Source organism: Eptatretus burgeri, chromosome 14 (genome assembly GCF_056783735.1).
Source record: "Eptatretus burgeri isolate ZD-2024b chromosome 14, Ebu_testis_v1, whole genome shotgun sequence".
NCBI lineage: Eukaryota > Metazoa > Chordata > Myxini > Myxiniformes > Myxinidae > Eptatretus > Eptatretus burgeri.
This window is the reverse complement of record NC_140974.1, coordinates 37,416,730-37,432,157: the sequence shown is the minus strand read 5'-3', so window position 1 is coordinate 37,432,157 and position 15,428 is coordinate 37,416,730. Positions and strand designations below refer to the sequence as shown.

The following is a 15,428-nucleotide window of genomic DNA, read 5'->3' as shown; positions in this document are numbered from 1 at the left end:
AAAGAGAAAATTGTAATCAAGTCCACCAGCTCGTTTATCGCTGAAAGAGTAACAAGAATAAAGTTTTATATAAAAAAAGATCTTTGTTGGAAAAGTGATTTAAATATTACCGGATGAAATTAAACATCTCAGAATTACACAGCGGATTATATAAAATTATACTTCAAATAAAACGAACGACTCGCCGATTTGAATGAATAATTGTTCCGAAGGATGTGTATTACCCAGCATTCCCCGCTCCACGAAACCGGACGGGGCGGGTCGCACAACCAAATCGCGGGAGACGGAGAGTAACGGGCCGTGACTCGCTGACTGAGCAAACCCGCGTCCTATGAAGACCCGCTGAAGCTTGGACTCGTTGGACTGGTCCTCCGTGATGGCGACGTACGAGAGAAAATCCCCAAACGTGCTTCTGCACAGCTTATGTTGTCGCATCCTGCAGAAGAGTGAAGGTGCACGTCATTGTTGTTTCGGGGAAGGGGAGTGGAGCTCGGTGTCCTGAGTAGTTGCCTCGTTTCAGTGTAATATCCCGACGTGCTGTCAATATGGGGGGCTGCGTGGTCAAGTGTATTTACTTGGAACGAACCGCCGTTCCTTTCAAAACGAACTGAGCAAACGAGGCACGTGTGTTCGATACCATGACCGTATACACACTGGATATGTTAACCTGTCTATACCATGACCGTGTACACACTGGATAGGTTAACCTGGAGAAACCATGACCGTGTACACACTGGATAGGTTAACCTGTATATACCATGACCGTGTACACACTGGATAGGTTAACCTGTCTATACCATGACCGTGTACACACTGGATAGGTTAACCTGTATATACCATGACCGTGTACACACTGGATATGTTAACCTGTATATACCATGACCGTGTACACACTGGATATGTTAACCTGTATATACCATGACTGTGTATACACTGGATAGGTTAACCTGTATATACCATGACCGTGTACACACTGGATAGGTTAACCTGGAGAAACCATGACCGTGTACACACTGGATAGGTTAACCTGTATATACCATGACCGTGTACACACTGGATATGTTAACCTGTATATACCATGACCGTGTACACACTGGATATGTTAACCTGTATATACCATGACCGTGTATACACTGGATAGGTTAACCTGTATATACCATGACCGTGTACACATTGGATATGTTAACCTGTCTACACCATGACCGTGTACACACTGGATAGGTTAACCTGTCTATACCATGACCGTGTACACACTGGATAGGTTAACCTGGAGAAACCATGACCGTGTACACACTGGATAGGTTAACCTGTATATACCATGGCCGTGTACACACTGGATAGGTTAACCTGTATATACCATGACCGTGTACACACTGGATATGTTAACCTGTATACAATGGATATGTTAACCTGTATATACCATGTCCGTGTATACACTGGATAGGTTAACCTGTATAGACCATGACCGTGTACACATTGGATATGTTAACCTGTACACACTGGATAGGTTAAACTGTCTATACCATGACCGTGTACACACTGGATAGGTTAACCTGTCCATACTATGACTGTGTACACACTGGATATGTTAACCTGTCTATACCATGACCGTGTACACACTGGATATTTTAACCTGTCTATACTATGGCCGTGTCCACACTGGATAGGTTAACCTGTATATATCATGACCGTGTACACACTGGATAGGCTAACCCGTCTATACCATGACAGTGTACACACTGGATATGTTAACCTGTATACACAGGATAGGTTAACCAGGAGAAACCATGACCGTGTACACACTGGATAGGTTAACCTGTATATACCATGGCCGTGTACACACTGGATAGGTTAACCTGTATATACCATGACCGTGTACACACTGGATATGTTAACCTGTATACAATGGATATGTTAACCTGTATATACCATGTCCGTGTATACACTGGATAGGTTAACCTGTATAGACCATGACCGTGTACACATTGGATATGTTAACCTGTACACACTGGATAGGTTAAACTGTCTATACCATGACCGTGTACACACTGGATAGGTTAACCTGTCCATACTATGACTGTGTACACACTGGATATGTTAACCTGTCTATACCATGACCGTGTACACACTGGATATTTTAACCTGTCTATACTATGGCCGTGTCCACACTGGATAGGTTAACCTGTATATATCATGACCGTGTACACACTGGATAGGCTAACCCGTCTATACCATGACCGTGTACACACTGGATATGTTAACCTGTATACACAGGATAGGTTAACCTGGAGAAACCATGACCGTGTACACACTGGATAGGTTAACCTGTCTATACCATGGCCGTGTACACACTGGATATGTTAACCTGTACACACTGGATATGTTAACCTGTCCACACTGGATATGTTAACCTGTCCATACCATGTACACACTGGATGTGTTAACCTGTCTATACTATGGCCATGTACACACTGGATATGTTAACCTGTCTACACCACAGCTGTATACACACTGGATAAGTTAACCTGTCTATTCTATGGCCATGTAAACACTAGATATGTCCAGACGGGAGTTTCTCTCTGGACGTGTCCGAGCAGTGTTTATCTCTGGACAGGTTTGCTCCGGATGCATCCGGGCGGTGTTTGAATCTGAATGTGTCCGAGCGGTATTTATGCCCGGGCGGGAGTTTGCCTCTGGACGTGTCCGGGCGGTGTTTGTCTCTGGATGTATACGGGCGGTGTTTGTTTTTGAACAGCTTTGCTCCGCATGCGTCCGGCGGGTTTTGTCTCCAGATGTGTCCGGGTGCTGTTTGTCTCCGAGTCGTGTTTATCGTATGACCGGTAGAAAATGGATTTCAAACATTATTTTGTTTCCATCTTCTCTGTTATTCTATGCAGAATCATTTTGATGAGACAGTATGAATCGTAATTAATGCTCCACCGCACGTCTGACTTCCCTTCCTCTCACTTCACACAGTCTTCCCTTCCCCCACCCTCCTTGCTCCCCCACCCTCCTTGCTTCCATACCCCTCTTCGCTCCCCTCCTTCCTCTCTCTTTCCCTTCACCTCTACACTCTCCCCCCCACCTCTCTCCCTCCACCCCCTCTCTCTCCCACCCATCTCTCTCTTTTTTTCCCTCTTTTTCTCCCCCCCCCCCTTTAGTAGTGTTCCCGTCAGTGAATCAACGGGTGGTATCAAGTGTAATGAAGTATAATATGTGTATGCAATATGTCACGTGTAATATGTGTGTATATAATTAATGTCATGTGTAATATGCAGGGGTTTCCTTCTTTTTTGGCGTAGCAGGTTACCATCACCGCGAGCGAAGCTGTATGGCAGGGGTCCAGGGCCCTAGAAGCCGGAGGATCCTAGATGGCTGGAGATGCATTCTAGCATGATTTCTGACATTAAATAGTTCTCATTATCATGCTGTTGGGGTGGAAAACCACAAAAACAGGTGGTTTGGCCTATTCTGGATGTAGTTGCATTAACATACTGACTGACTGGTTGACTGAAATTCAGCTATACTGTATAGTTGGTCCAAGTCTATGGTACATGCATGTACCTGTGGTACCAGTATTCAGTTGGCCAGTTCACAGCTGCTCATACTTGGCCTTCACTTCAATGAATAAACGGCGATTTTCAGTGCAAATAATCACGAATAATAACATGTACAAAAGCTGCTTTAAGCTTATAGGCTAATTACTTTATAAATTAAAAAGGCACAACGGGTGACCGTGTATTTTGGAGCCGCATCACTTGACAAAAGCTCAAAATGGACGAGGTGAAACACACGTTTCGTGAAACAACAACAACGTCGCACTCGCGAGAGTGCAAGTTTAGACCAATTACTGATGGCCAGAAGCTTACCTCCCATGTCTTTGGACTTCTTTGAAAATCCAAAGTCAAACAGGGATTTTCGTTTCGATACCATCGTTTCGGCACCGAAACTGCGAGGCCTACAAAGTTTATTTTCTTGAGGTCATTGCTGTATGGTATCAGGGTATCAGGCCAACAGTCCAAAACAAGGATAAAGCAGAGAACTCTCTATTACAGGAGGTGTGTTTTAGCTGCTTGTGTTATTTTTAGGTCAGTGTTGTGCTTGACCTGGCGAGAGTACTAACAGTAAAAGTAAGCCCGCTTTTATCGAAATACTAATGTGTTTTCGTCTCGGATTTCAAAACGGGATGTAGAGATTTCGTGGTGACAAAAAAAAAAAAAAAATTCGAAAAATCGGCACTGAAGTAGGCGGCGACCTTTGACATTTTTTCTCTGAGTAGACGGCTGCGGGTCGCCGGTAACCGGCTTCTAAGGAAACCCCTGAATATGTGTGTATATAATTGTCACGTGTAATGTGTGTGTGTAATATGTGTCTATAATGTCATGTGTAATGTGTCTGTACATAATGTCACTTGTAATATGTGTGTATTTAATATGTATAGTATGTGGTGTATAATATGTGTGTATTTAACATGTATAATATTGTTGTGGTTGACCAAATTCGCAAACCACCATTCAGGTCCCTTAGGTGAGATATCTCGGTAAGTATATGTGTAGTTAGGCCCAAACCCGTTGTCTAGAGGGAATAAATGTCATTCATGAGGGCTGCGACTCTTCAGGATAGCCGTTTTTCTTTTACTATCTTTATTTTGGACCAGCCGCCATTATTACCACCACCAACCACGTCTCAACAGCCATCACAACAACAACCACCAACCACAACGCCGCTTCACCACAACCGCCACGACCTTTACCGTCACAACTCGCCACCATCTCATCACCGTCATCTCGCGCCACTCGTGGGCACCGATGCTGGACTCGTGTAGAGCGCGCACCGAGCAGCGTGTTCAAAAGCATCGCGGACTTTCCGCAGAAAAACGGATCAAAAACGACTCACGCCCACTTTTGTTCCGTCCAATCGGTAAGCGAGGGGCGGTTTGGCCCCGCCTCCAGGGCGTTGGAGGGCGGTCGCTATATGCAAATTCATGGATCAAAAAGCATTCACGCCCACTTTTCCTCGGGCCAATGGGGAGAGAGCAAGAGAGGTGAAAGGTCGGAGGCAGAGGGTCAAAGATGAAGGAGCGAGGCCACGGGGGATATAAGGGGCCGCGTTCGTCAGTTGAGGCAGTTCAGTTCGCAGGAGGAAGAGTTTTGGAGTTCGGAGAAGAGTGCAGTTGGGAGTTCGCGGAGTCGGAGTGAAGAGGACGGAGCTGTGGAGAGGCGGCGGCGGCGAAGGCGGACAAGGGGGTGCTCGCGTCGGATTCGGGGAACTGCGGAGAGAAAGGCCGGCGGCGTGACCGAGGTCGTGGTGGAGACGCTCGTCGCGGGACCCGCGATTTTGTGAAATCCTCCTTTCCCCGAGCATCAGCAACCCCCTCCTGTTTCCCCCCGCACTGAGATAGTGCGACAAAAGGGGGCCCCCTTCCCACCCCCTACCAGACACTGTCCGCGAGGCCCGCGGAGTTGAGGCACCACCGCCGCTCCGCGTCTCATCATCAGACGGGTAGGCCCGACACGGTCTCGGCCCCAGGCCCGCCTACCCCCTCATCCTGGAGGGTGGTTCTCTTTTCTTTTGCTTTGGGAATGTGTGTTGTCGGCGCCGTCTGTGAAGTAAAATTGTATAAGTGTTGCCGAGTGCCCGGTAGTCGGATAGATCTGCATTGTCGCATTTGCTTTTTGTCTTCTTCTTTTCCATGTGCTTTTGGTGGAATTGTATATGTGTGCTTTCCGTTCATCGCGAAATAAATGTGCTTATTATTGAACTGTTTTCCCGCTTCGCTTCGTCATTTCTTTCATTGAATCCCCATCTTGCTTCACGTAAAGGGTTGGTCGTGGGCTAAGACGCCCGATAATTAATCGAACCGTCGAGGCCGACGAATAACACCGCTCGGTTATCCCGATAGTACGGAACGGGTCGCTTAAGTGGCCCGTGTCCGAAGTCGACCTGCGGCGAGGTGCGATCGCCCGGTCTACCCTCCGTGTGGGTACTTAGGTAGGTCGAATTTGGCGAGCAACCCTATCCCACGCGGGGGCCGATTGGCTCGATCGCGGTGAGACCGAAAGGTCCACCCGTGACTGGTTCCCGGCGTTAGTCCGAGAGGGTCACGACTGGATTGTCCGTCCGGTGGGCGACGTGCCGCGATTCGAGTTACGTGGCCGTCCGCACGCCGGCGGGCGCGAATCAGCAACACTGGTGTCAGGTCGTGCGATATAAACTCATCGCCTTCCTCGCAGCACTAGTAACGGAGAACGGGAAAACGGGCTGTCCTGTCTCCAATTAAATTCACGGGAATCGGTCCAGGGGTGAGAGGAGCGACCCCCGATTCCCTCCAAATTACGAGCGAGCTAAATTAACCCTTTAAGAGAAGCAAGATGGCGTCTCAAGGCGAGCGGGAGCCGGGGGTATTAGAAATGTATATGTGTAGTAATGTAGGATCCATGGTCCAGGATGAAATCCCCGTGCAGGAAATGTTGGTTGTGCAGGAAAACGAACTCGCCCAACTGAACCCAGAGCCCGAAATGGGTGCGGCAGCGGCCGCGGTGTATGACACCTCCCCTCCCCCTCTCCACCAAAACCCTTCCCCAACCCCTGCCGAAACGGCTCACTCAAGCGCACCCGACATGGCCCAGCTAATCATCATGCTGGCAAAGATGAATGCGGATATGAAAAACGAAATGAAAGGCATGAACAAAAAGATGGATACAAATACAAATGAAATGAAAAACTAAATGAAAAAAGAAATGAAAGAGCTCCGGGGTGAGACGCAGAACATGGGCCGATGCCTGCAGGCGGGCATGAAGGCCGTTAGCAGGGAGTTTAAAATGGCGACTCCACGTGTAGGAACGAACGAGCTGGAAGGGGGTGCAACGGCTGTCGGGCCCGCCGTGGAGGCGGGTAAGGAAAAAGTAATTCGGGAGACAAGAGACGAGGTGAAAGTAATTGCGAGGGAGAGAAAAGAACAATTAATACGGAAAGCAAGGATGAGGTACGCGGAGATCGTGAAAGAGCAAGGAGTGAAAAACAGGGAAGGACGGGAGCGACTTAAAGAGAAAGCAAGGTTGACCTACATAAAGATAAGGGAAAGACGCCAGAAAGAAGCGGAGACTAATAGACAGGAGGGGACAACAGAAACTTATAAATGTATAGAGACACGGGAGACAGAAAAAAGAGGAGAGACTGCATGAATTAGACAAGGTTAGAGACGAACACACACACACACAGAGGTAGTGGAGGATGATGAGGTTGAGCTGGCGGACCGTGCAGGGACCCGGTGCGAGCAGCGGGATAGCCTCCTCCAGGAACGAGGGGAGGGAGTATGCCCCCTTGAGGCGAGTCACGACCAGGTGGGTTCGGTCGTGCTTTGCGAGGTTGAGGGGACGAGTGCTGTGGACAGGTGCTCGGAGAGCTTGGGGGGTATAGAGGCCCCGGAGACCCTTGTGGGGACACGAATCCCCAGTGTGGTTGTTCCTGTGTCTGTGGTGCAAGGTGTGAGTGCGTCCCCGTGTGTGGAAGCGACCCCGTGTGTGAGTGGTGTGGTGGCGATGGTGCCAGAGTACGTGCTTCCCAGCACGCCGTGTGTGGATGAGGCACCGTGTGTGGATGAAACGGCCAGTGTGAGTGGTGAGGCACGAGTGAGTGGAAGGCCGCGAGTGCGTGGAGCCACGTGTGCGAGGGAGGTAGCACGCGTGAGTGAACGGCCGAGTGCAAGGGAGACCGTGTGTGTGAGAGAGCGGTATGTAAGGGAGATGTCGGTGGGCATGCGGGAGCACGCAGCCGCGTCTCCCGGGGTGAATGTGATGGAAAGGACTGTGAGCGTCGTAACACGCAGGTGTGCGTGGGTGGAATGGAGGCGACGACGGAGACATGTGAAGAAAGAAAGCCGAGTAGCGGCTGTAGCTGTTTCGGGGACCGTGCCGGGTTCACCCAGCAGTGAGCACGAGGTCCGTGCTGTGCAACGCACGAGGCCACCACGTGCTCGCTTGCGAGAGTGAAGGCCCGGTCCGGAAACGTACGCGGTGGATTTGCCGATCCCGCGGACGGACAAAGTTTAGGCAGGATTTCGGATTTGGACCGGACGGGTTCTCCACGCGATCGTGTGTGTTAAGCTCCAACGGGCAAAGCACATGTGTTCGCGTGGGGAACCCCTCGAGACGTGGGGCTTGTGTTTTTTTTTATGCGCACGGTGACGCCATGGCTGCACGTGGGGTTGGAATCCGGCAGGAGGGGTATCCCTGTTGGAATCCGGCAGGGGGGTACCGTCCAAGGAGGGACGAGGAACACGTGCAGCTGCATGACGTCACGGGCAGGTGTAAAGTGCGCGAGCTCTGAGTTTCCGCGCTGGTGCTGTGCATGTAAGGAAAAAAAAAAAATAAAAAACAGCAGGCCTCACTTTCGCGTGCACAGGATTCCTGGGCAAGGGGTGGAAGACCCCCTTACCGGGGCACAGGATGGAAACTAGTTAGGGGGAAGGGTTAGCTGAGTTAGACTGACTTCATGGGGCAGGGGTAAGTCCTCATGGAGTCCGTGGAATGGATTAGTTAGAGGGATTGTAGCCAGATTTAGGTTGGGAAATAAAAGTTATTTTGGAGACAGTGACAGACTTGTGAATGTGTAGAGGGGACGTAGTTTAGCTACGTAGTGTTAAAAGGAACGTGCTATAGTTTAAGGGACGACGTGGGAGCACGAGTTAGTTAGGCGATGCAGATAGAAGGATGGCAGAGTTCAGCGGTGAGTGTGTTGGTGAGTGAAGTGGAAGCATGTGCTTGGTGAGTGAGTGAGGCCAGCGGGTCTGTGTGTGTGGAGCGAATGGGGAATGCATGGTGCGATGAGTGATTGGGGGGAGGAGTGACTCCCGCCCAAGGGACCCCGGGGTCAGAGTAAAGTGAGTTAGCTGGGTTAGTCAAATTGAAAAATGGAGGTCGTTTTGTTGTTGGTGGGAGTGTAGGCTCGAAACCCGTTTGGAGGGGTGCAGGAGCCCTGTTGACGGGCTGGGAGCGTGGCTGCGAAAAGTGAGTATCGCTGAGTGGGTACCCCGGGCACCGGGCTAGTCGGCCGTGGTAGGCCAAGGGCCCATGGGGGGCCGGGATAGCGTAGTGGGCACGGGTGCGCCTGCTTGGTGCGGGGGCCTGGGGCGCCATTAGCCGCGTGGGCAGTGTTGTGGGCACGGGTGACCCTCGGAAAGGGGCCTGGGAAGCCAGCCTGCCAAGTGTGCGTTTCAGGGGAGGTGCCATGGGGGGCACTCCCCGGTGTTAGGGAGCTGGTAGGCTCGGAGGCAGTGTAGTGCCCGGGGGTGCCATAGCGGGAGATTCGGCAGAGGGTCGTGCCTGCCAAAGGGAGCCACGTGTCCCAGCCATGAGACCGTGTGAGGGCACGGAGAGAAAATTGGGGGGCGAGGCCCGAAATTGTAAGGACACCAACACAGGCGACAGGAATCTGGGTTGTTAGAACCAATAGTTTAAGCGAGAGGCGCTTGTTGAAAGCCCCGGGGTAGTTTAACAGTTAAATGGTTAGGGTAGATTAGGAGATGTACCCCTCCGCACCATCCATCCCCTCGCTGTCGTTGTGGGCCGCTGGACCCACTTTGGTTATAGATCGCCGAACTCTGGGGAGGCCATTCTGAGGCTTCGTTGGGCTTCGACACAGGACGCTAGCTCTCCCTTATTCCCCTCCGGGAAGGGAACGTAGGGGTTGGGAGTAGGCTAGGTGACAGGATAGGTTAGCCGAACAAAGACGATAAAGGGGGTTAGGGGACGATTTATAGTGGGGAAGTAAAAATAAAAACAACAAAAAAATAAGTTGGGGCTAAATTGGGGTTTGACAAATTAAGGGAGTGGGTATGTACAGTGACAGGCAAAGGCGATAGGTGGGAGGGAGACAGGTAGGTAGGTCCGAGCCCGCCTTCCAAGTGGCCAGCACCGCCGCACTCCCTCCACCAACCTCCACAGAACGGCAAAGGCTGGCCAACTTCATCTGCAGCTGCTGTGCTGCAAGGCCTGTGCCGGCTGGATCGTCTGCAGCTGCTGTGCTGCAAGGCCTGTGCTGGCCAGTTCATCTGCTGGCTGTTTTTCTTCAAGGCCTGTGCCGGCCAGTTCATCTGCCGGCTGTGTTTGCCATGCCATGCCCACTGCCCGCGTTCACCAGCCCCGTTCAATTTTTGCTTTGCCCCCCCTGTTCATTGCCATGTGCGCCAGGATCAAGGCAACAGTTTGCAAGCTGCAAGAACTGCCCTGTTGGCAGCTACAACACGGGCCTGCAGTGGCGGCCCGTGCACCGTGTTTGCGTCCATCCAGTCATCCATCCATTCGTTGTGTTCATTGCGTGTGCCACTTGAGCTGGCACGGAGACTGCATTTGTGCAGCCCATGCACCGTTGTGGTTCACTGCGTTCAGTTCAAAAGGGAAGGCCTTGGACTGCGTGTGAGCAGCCAGCCACGTTCCCTGTCACCTGCATTGTTTTGAGCCAGAGACTGCATGCGAGCAGCCTGGCTCCCTGCTAACTGCTTTTCTTTTGCAGAGTTCATTGATCCTGGGCCATGGTTTAGTGTAAAATTTGTAAGTTAAGGTTAAGATGTACTGTAAATATGAGTGCGCCCCCGGCATGTTTGTCTTAGCGCCGGCAATTTTATTTAAGTCGTCCGTGTGAGTGAGTTTGTTTAGGTAGTTACTCAGCCCTTAGGTTATTTATTTTGGGGACACGAATACCATGAATGTCGCACTCAGGGATCCGTAGGTAAAATGTACTAGGGGAAAACTACACATGATGGCACACGAAAATTTGACGACTCGGGACGAGTCTGTAAAAAGGGGAGGGGGTAGTGTTGTGGTTGACCAAATTCGCAAACCACCATTCAGGTCCCTTAGGTGAGATATCTCGGTAAGTATATGTGTAGTTAGGCCCAAACCCGTTGTCTAGAGGGAATAAATGTCATTCATGAGGGCTGCGACTCTTCAGGATAGCCGTTTTTCTTTTACCATCTTTATTTTGGACCAGCCGCCATTATTACCACCACCAACCACGTCTCAACAGCCATCACAACAACAACCACCAACCACAACGCCGCTTCACCACAACCGCCACTACCTTTACCGTCACAACTCGCCACCATCGCATCAACGTCATCTCGCGCCACTCGTGGGCACCGATGCTGGACTCGTGTAGAGCGCGCACCGAGCAGCGTGTTCAAAAGCATCGCGGACTTTCCGCAGAAAAACGGATCAAAAACGACTCACGCCCACTTTTGTTCCGTCCAATCGGTGAGCGAGGGGCGGTTTGGCCCCGCCTCCAGGGCGTTGGAGGGCGGTCGCTATATCCAAATTCATGGATCAAAAAGCATTCACGCCCACTTTTCCTCGGGCCAATGTGGAGCGAGCAAGAGAGGTGAAAGGTCGGAGGCAGAGGGTCAAAGATGAAGGAGCGAGGCCACGGGGGATATAAGGGGCCGCGTTCGTCAGTCGAGGCAGTTCAGTTCGCAGAAGGAAGAGTTTGGGAGTTCGCGGAGTCGGAGTGAAGAGGACGGAGCTGTGGAGAGGCGGCGGCGGCGAAGGCGGACGAGGGGGTGCTCGCGTCGGATTCGGGGAACTGCGGAGAGAAAGGCCGGCGGCGCGACCGAGGTCGTGGTGGAGATGCTCGTCGCGGGACCCGCGATTTTGTGAAATCCTCCTTTCCCCGAGCATCAGCAACCCCCTCCTGTTTCCCCCCGCGCTGAGATAGCGCGACAAAAGGGGGCCCCCTTCCCACCCCCTACCAGACACTGTCCGCGAGGCCCGCGGAGTTGAGGCACCACCGCCGCTCCGCGTCTCATCAGACGGGTAGGCCCGACACGGTCTCGGCCCCAGGCCCGCCTACCCCCTCATCCTGGAGGGTGGTTCTCTTTTCTTTTGCTTTGGGAATGTGTGTTGTCGGCGCCGTCTGTGAAGTAAAATTGTATAAGTCTTGCCGAGTGCCCGGTAGTCGGATAGATCTGCATTGTCGCATTTGCTTTTTGTCTTCTTCTTTTCCATGTGCTTTTGGTGGAATTGTATATGTGTGCTTTCCGTTCATCGCGAAATAAATGTGCTTATTATTGAACTGTTTTCCCGCTTCGCTTCGTCATTTCTTTCATTGAATCCCCATCTTGCTTCACGTAAAGGGTTGGTCGTGGGCTAAGACGCCCGATAATTAATCGAACCGTCGAGGCCGACGAATAACACCGCTCGGTTATCCCGATAGTACGGAACGGGTCGCTTAAGTGGCCCGTGTCCGAAGTCGACCTGCGGCGAGGTGCGATCGCCCGGTCTACCCTCCGTGTGGGTACTTAGGTAGGTCGAATTTGGCGAGCAACCCTATCCCACGCGGGGGCCGATTGGTTCGATCGCGGTGAGACCGAAAGGTCCACCCGTGACTGGTTCCCGGCGTTAGTCCGAGAGGGTCACGACTGGATTGTCCGTCCGGTGGGCGACGTGCCGCGATTCGAGTTACGTGGCCGTCCGCACGCCGGCGGGCGCGAATCAGCAACAATATGTATAATATGTGATGTGTAATATGTGTGTATTTAATGTTGTTACGAATTCTGGCCCGCCAGGCGTGCGAGCGATTGCGTAACTCCAATTGCAGCCGCGTCGCCCACCGGACGGACAATTCAGTCATGACCCTCCTGGAACTACCTCCAGGAGCCAGTCACGGGTGGGGGTTTAACCTCACCACGATCGTGCCAATTGCCCACCCGTGCAGGATAGGGTTGCTCGCCAAATTCGACCTACCTCAGTATCTGCGCGAGTAGTCGACCGGGCGATCGTATCTCGCCGCAGGTCGGCCGAGGACACGAACCGCTTAAGCGGTCCGTTCCGTGCTACAGTGATAACCGAGCGGTGTTATCGCCGACCTCGACAGATTAGATTCTCTTCTTTACCCTGGGTGTTCAAAACCCACTACTAATTTATTCTGCAATTCAAGATGGCACTTTCAATGGGGAAAGAGACGATGAACGGGATACATTTCACACAAGAACATTTATTATAGCAAGCACATATTGCACACACAACACAAGCAAGGAATCATGCAATATACAAGCGACAAAGAAAGTACTACTACCGACTACGATGATGTACAGTCACTTGCACAGGTTTACTTAACAGACGGCGCCACCAGTTGCACACAAAAAACCAAAGGAAAAACCCTCCTCACAGGCAAGGGGGGTAAACGGGGTCTGTAGACCTTTATTGCCGTGGGCCGTGGATGACCGAATAGGCCCGCGAGACTGTGCTGGTTACCTGCCCCCTCGAGAGGCAACGGTCGGCGAGCCCTCTCCGACACTCTCCTCTCGTGCGCGCCTCAACCCGGCACCACTGCCTGCAACCCTCACGACTTGGTGCCCAGAGGGAGAGACGAGCCTTCACCGATCCAGAGCCCACTTCGACGATCCAGAGCCCGACAAATCCAAACACGACTATCCAGAGCCCGAAGAATCCAAACACGACGATCCAGGGCGAAGAAGAGGAGAGCTCAAACACGACGTCCACCAAGAGAGAGAAGCACTCGACCCCGACAGAGAGAGAGGAAGAATCCAACACGATGATCCAGGCAGGAGAGAGAGAGAGCTCAAACACGACGTCCACCAAGAGAGCGAGCCCACGCGCGGTCCGCCCAAGATAGCGCACTGCTCCACCCGTTGGCTACACCCCCTTTTTGGCTCCGCCTCTCCTCTCGCCCTTTCGAGAAGCTCCTCGAAAAGGGGTGTTTCCTCCTCACGGCCGCCTCACACCCCGTATCCACCAATCGCCAGCGAGCTCTCACAGTCTCTCCCGTCAGCCCCGGCGCCGCAAAAAAGGCGGGAAAACTCGCGCGCCGTTGTAGGCCTTTCACGGGGCCTTCGTTTGAAGTGTTCCGACGGTCCAAAATAAGGATAGAACAGAAAAACTGCTATCTCAGAGTCGCAGCCCGGTGAATCACATGAATTCCCTTTAAACAACGGTGGGGAACTATCTGCACATAAACTTAGCATCATCACTGATCTAAGGACCCTTTAAGGTGTATTACGAATTTCCACAGCCGTAACAATATGTATAATATGTGATGTATAATATGTGTTTATTTAATATGTGTGTATTTAATGTGTAATATGTGTGTATTTAATATGTATAGTATGTGGTGTATAATATGTGTATATAATATGTGTGTATGTAATATGTATAGTATGTGTGTATTTAATATTGTGACGTCCACGGGACTTGAACGGTCCCGCCAACGAAGATGCGCCGAAACGATGGAGGTGGTTTATTTTTTATAACCCAACGATGGCGGTCCTGATCGCTCTCCGGCAAACGGGATGAGGAAGGTGGCACGAGTCGCTTTTCACTGAGTTAATAATGTTAATTTTTTTAACAAGAACGATAATAAGACTCGGCAAGAGGAGGGATCCGTGGGCAATTCGACGAAAGGTGTGGTGGATTCGGGCGTGAGGGAAAACGCAAACAATTCCAATGGATATACGAATCTCAAACCCTCTAAGGCGCCAGGTACGCACACACACACGCACACACACACGCACACACAAAACGTAGCTCGTGGTCAGGCTTGCCCATGGTGTCGACGCAAAAGTCACTGGGTTGGTGCCGGACGAGCTGGCGTTGTGCCCGTCAGGGGCAGGAGACACGGTGGTGCAGACGTTCCGTCAAACCTTCCGTGCAGAACCGCGGTTCCCGGCCTGTGAGCTCCAACCAGCCACCGCGGTGTTGTTCCTGGTGGTGTCGACCTCCTGGTGTAGGAACAAGACCGCTCACAGCCATCAGGTAGCCAGTTCTAGCGCCAATATGCGAGCAGGAGAGGGAGGCAGGTCTGCCCACCGTTCGGTCCCGTACTCAGAGCCAGTAGAACTCGAGAGCCAACCGAGGTGAGGCACAGCAAGGCCACGAGACACGAGGAATCCAGGAACGAGCAAGCGCAGCCCGAGAGAGCTCTGTGGTGCCGCCTCGACGAGAGCTTTTCTTTCTTACTCCTCCTCCTTTTTATGACTCTCCCCCTTCCTATTCCAATCAGAACGTTTTTATACTCAAGTCCTCGTCACTTCCAATGGAGCCCTTTTATTGGCCCTCTGCCTGTCGCCTTCCGCCATTCATCATCCAGGAGGCGGAGGCATCCTCAGCAACTTCTGACACGTCATGGCAAGCCTACAGGGAATACTAAAAGGGAATACGCATAAACACTTACCCTAACCTGTCTCCCTATCTAATTACGTGACGATTATCATTTCCCCCTTAAAGAAAAGGACATTTACAAGACAATTTATCACCACTGAATTGCTACTTATTACATCGAGATCCTGGTACAACTCGAACAGCATGGCATACCTAATTAAATATCATAATTACCCTTTGAATGCATACCCCCCCCCTCAGACGTAGCAATATGTATAATATGTGATGTGTAATATGTGTGTATTTAATATGCGATGT

At 51.4% G+C, this 15,428-nt stretch overlaps 1 protein-coding gene across 5 annotated transcripts in view; it reads left to right on the top strand.

The window, feature by feature from the left end:
* Positions 1 to 226: 226 nt before the first annotated feature.
* The window catches only part of TUBGCP3 (tubulin gamma complex component 3), an 83,824-nt gene continuing 68,622 nt past the window's right edge, over positions 227 to 15,428 (top strand). For 3 of the 5 annotated variants that reach the window (XR_015051138.1, XM_085854384.1, XM_085854383.1), the window contains exon 1: positions 227 to 452. Coding sequence is in view for 2 of the 5 variants with exons in the window: in XM_085854384.1 (XP_085710510.1) it covers positions 377 to 452 (76 nt within the window). In the remaining 3 variants the exon portion in view is untranslated. The remainder of the gene's footprint in view (positions 453 to 15,428) is intronic. The other 2 variants (XM_085854386.1, XM_085854385.1) reach the window with 1 other exon arrangement.